This window comes from Asparagus officinalis, chromosome 4 (assembly GCF_001876935.1).
Source record: "Asparagus officinalis chromosome 4, Aspof.V1, whole genome shotgun sequence".
Lineage (NCBI taxonomy): Eukaryota > Viridiplantae > Streptophyta > Magnoliopsida > Asparagales > Asparagaceae > Asparagus > Asparagus officinalis.
In genome coordinates, this window is record NC_033797.1 from 142,455,482 (window position 1) to 142,459,966 (window position 4,485).

The window sequence follows — 4,485 nt, forward strand, 5'->3', positions numbered from 1 at the left end:
TGGTGGTGGAGAGGATTCAAATTTGTTAAGTTCAAGAGCTTGTATATATTGTTGTGTATTGAACAGGTCAAGCATAGAACATCTCCCAATCCTCTTTGTATACCTCGAACCATTTCTTTTTGATTTCGTATCTCCATTTCCCAAGGGCATACTTGAACTTTCCATTATATCCAAATAAAAGATCTTACGCTACAAGATTGTCTTCTATGTTGAAGTATCTTTGCAAGTTGACATCTATATAAGTGGGACAATCAACTATAAAAGTTAAAAAAAATAAAATAAAATTAAAGCGATAAAGTAGTTTTAACTTACCCAACAATCTTGAAGTAAATCTACTAGCCTATATTTTAACTATTTGTATATATATAATAATTTGTAGACACATTCATATTACATAGAAAAATGATAGAGACACAACTCCAACCACACCATCTCTCTTCTTGCTACAGTACACCGGGCCTTACATGAGATTTTAAAATTTTAAAATCTCATGTGGAGCCCGGTGCACTGTGGCAAATGAGAGAGTGAGTGTGGTTGGGAGTGTACCCCTAGTGCCACTCTATTACATACCTATTAGGCTATTACACTGACATGTCATGTTTATTTCCTAATTCCCAGGACTAGATTAGATATTTCCCTCATCAGCCAATTCTCTTCTTTTGGTTCTCACTCAAAAAACAAGATAAAGGCAAAAAGATGGCGACGCTGCTCTGTCATCATCATCATCGTCAATTGTGCTTCCTCCCTCCCCCCTCCTCTCCAGCCTCCATCCCCTTCGCCCGCTCCCGAACCCAAAACCACCCCCAGCAATCTCCCTCCCAAAACCCAGCAAACCCATTCAAAGCCCATCTCCCTCCGTTCCCGCCTCAGCCGCCTCTGCAAGGCCGGCGACCTCCACCTCGCCCGCCGCCTCCTCGACTCCCTCCCTCACCCGATCCCAACCCTCTCTACAACACCTCCTCATCGCCTACCTCTTCCACTCCCTCCCCTCCGAACCCTCACCCTCTACTCCCTCATGAACCACTCCTCCGTCCCCTCCGACCACTACTCCTACTCCTCGGCCCTCACCGCCGCCGCCAGCGCCGGCCCTCCTCCTCGTCGGCCGGTCCATCCACTGCCACGTCATCCGCCACTCCCCGGCCCCGCCCAGGAACCCGGTCCTCAGCAACTCAATCCTCAGCATGTACGCCTCCTCGGGGAGCTTCGACGTCGCCCGCAAGGTGTTCGATACAATGCCCAGGAGAAATGCCGTGGCTTGGAACATTATGATCGCGTCTTTTGTGCGAAGAAATCAGCCGGATAAGGCTTTGGAGTTGTTTAGACGGATGGTTAAGGCCGGGACAAGGCCGACGACTGTTAGTTTCGTTAATGTGTTTCCGGCGATAGCCCTTTTGAAGGACGAGGGACTTGCCCGTTTGGTTTATGGTATGCTTGTTAAGTGTGGAGAGGAGTACGTGGATGACGTGTTTGTGGTGAGCTCGGCGATTTCTATGTATGCGGAGTTGTTTGATGTTGAGAGCGCGAGGCGGGTTTTTGATGCTGCAAAGAGGAGGAACGTTGAGGTTTGGAATACGATGATTGGTGGGTATGTGCAGGGCGAGGAGTTTGAGGAGGCGGTAAGGCTTTTTGTGGAGGTTTTGAGGTCGGATGAGGTTAAGCCGGATAGTGTTACTTTTGTGAATTCTTTGATGGCGGTTTCTTTGATGATGGATGTTGGACTGGGGCAACAGATTCATGGCTATTTGATGAAGAAGAGTTCAAATTCATTGCCTTTTATTCTGTATAATGCGCTTATTGTTATGTATTCGAGGTGTGGGTGTGTTCAGCTTGCTTTCGATCTTTTTCAGCAGATGCCCGAGAGAGATATCGTCACTTGGAACACCATGATATCTTCTTTTGTTCAAAAAGATTTGAACTTGGAAGGTCTATTGTTGGTTTATGAGATGCAAAAGCAAGGATTTTTGGTTGATCCTGTGACGATTACGGCCTTGCTTTCAGCTGCATCGAATCTGGGCAACCTTAGGATTGGAAAAGAAACACATGGGTATCTCATTAGGAATGATATTGAGTGTGAAGGGATGGAGAGCTATCTCATTGACATGTACTCAAAATCTAGTTGTGTAGAGATAGCAAGATTGCTGTTTGATGTCAACAAAGCCGAGGAGCGAGATCAGGTCACATGGAATGCAATGATTGCAGGGTACATGCAAAACGAACAGCCTGAAGAGGCTGTAAATCTATTTCGAAAGATGATAAGCGAAGAAAACCAAATACCCAATACAGTGACGCTATCGTCGATCCTCCCTTCTTGTGATCCAATTGGAGGAGTCCAAATGGGGAAAGAAATCCATGCTTTCTCCATTCGTCGATTCCTAGATAAGAATGTTTTTGTAGGCACAGCGCTGGTTGATATGTACTCAAGATGTGGGGAGATTCTCTCTGCTGAAAGAGTATTTGAAGGAATGGAAGAAAAGAATACAGTCACTTATACTACTATGTTATCTGGCTATGGTCAGCATGGTCTCGGTGAAAGAGCTCTGTCCATTTTCCAATCAATGAAAGAATCAGGCATAAAGCCCGATGCTGTCACCTTTGTTGCTTTGCTCTCAGCTTGCAGTTACTCTGGATTGGTCGACGAGGGTCTTATGGTGTATGAATCAATGAATGAGTATGGCATAGTGACTACACAAGAACACTCCTGTTGTATTGTGGATATGTTGGGGAGAGCTGGGAGAGTTGAGGATGCTTATGAATTTGTTCAGAATCTCAAAGATGACAATAACAACATTGGAATTTGGGGATCACTACTTTCTGCTTGTCGAGTTAATCAGAAATTTGAGTTGGCAAAATTGGTTTCAGATCGATTGTTTGAGTTAGAGACGAGGAGTGATTTGGCGGGATATCATGTTCTTCTTTCAAATGTTTATGCTGCTGAGGGGAAATGGGAGAATGTTAATTGGGTAAGAAAGGAAATGAGAGAGAAGGGATTGAGAAAGGAACCTGGTTTAAGTTGGATTGATGTTGGTGATGCATCCCATAAGTTTATGGCCAGAGATCAGAAGCATCCGGAAAATGATCAGATATATGCAATGCTAGAGGAGTTGTGTGCAGAGATGAGGTTATCTGATTCCAAGCATGCTGATACTTCTCTTATTCAGGGTGTATCTCAGGTTGAATAGTGAATGACTTTCAGAAAACTTCATAAGAAATTATGAAAGATTTTGAGCTGGCTAGTTCTTTATGGTGACTGATTTTAATTGAAGTTCAAAAGGAATTGAGAACTGGATCTTGATCAAGATGTGACAAATCAATGTTTTAATATGGAGGCTTGAGCATGAACAAAATTACTGCTCTGGACCTGAAAGAAATTATAACTGGAGTTCAAAAGAGGATTTGGGAGGTGAACGATAAAAGTTCTGATTGGGCTAATTTAAGGAGATCCTCTTGAGACTCTCAAGGTTTGATTAAGGAAAGGGGAGCAATAAACTGATTTATGTGTAGAGAAGGTGCAAGTTTGTGATTGTGCTGGTATAGTTCTTGCTGATTCGCTTTGGTAGAATCTGAATCTCATTCTATTATTTGTCTATAGTTGCAAGATGTACTATTTGGGATCTTGGTTAGGGTTAATTGCGCATAGACCCTTCTAGTGTTGCATTTGGAGCATATTCCCTCGTACTTTGATTTTGGCAGATAGACCCCTGGATGAAATCTCAAATTCTTTTTCCCTCGAATAGACTCAATAATTTCTCCCAGGGGTAATATCCGCCTACAATTTTTTGATTTCATTTCTTGCCATGAGATATTGAAAAATGTCTTTTTTTCTCTCCAACAGGATATCTTGACATCTTGTTGATGGCCGATCCGGATTATGTCAGTTGATGGAAATACAAGACCATACCAGTTCAAATGAACTTATTAAAAGATTACACATCTGAGTTCCTCTGTGGTATGCTTCAATTAACTTTATCATGTTTATGCACTTTTAGCACGTATAGATACCTGTTTACTTCTGGAAAACCTGAGTTAGTTGAAAGCTTCACTTTTGTGTGCGATTACATACTTTCTCTAAAAAAGAATGTCTCTCAATCTTGCTTCTATATCACCTCTAATGCATGAACTCCTAGTCATGCAAGGTTGAAGCTTGCTTAAAGATTATAGCAATATTCGTTTCAATTTATCACTGCTGATCAGTAATAAGCAATAGTTGGGGAATTGTTTCCCGTGTTGGACTTGGTTAAACTGAATTTATACTCAGAAAACTTCGAACTTCAAAAGAATCTGTGGAAGATCTTTTCAGCAGAATTTTTGGACTTTCTAAGAAGTATTAGCTCTCCATTTTAGCATAAATGATCATACAGAACCAATTGGGTGTTAGATCTCAATTAGGAAACTGCTTAACTGAACTCAAGAAATATTTAGAATTCCAAACCTAACAAGACTCTGCTTGTATTCATGCAGAAAAAGACAAAAAAGAAAAAACATGAA

At 42.0% G+C, this 4,485-nt stretch overlaps 1 protein-coding gene across 1 annotated transcript in view; it reads left to right on the forward strand.

Moving 5' to 3' along the window:
• Positions 517-4,485, forward strand: part of LOC109839417 (pentatricopeptide repeat-containing protein At3g22150, chloroplastic-like) — a 10,165-nt gene continuing 6,196 nt past the window's right edge. The window contains 4 exon segments of the mRNA XM_020407841.1: positions 517-524; positions 619-1,084; positions 1,086-3,755; positions 3,833-3,946. Coding sequence (XP_020263430.1) covers positions 517-524; positions 619-1,084; positions 1,086-3,179 — 2,568 coding nt within the window. The 3' untranslated portion in view covers positions 3,180-3,755; positions 3,833-3,946.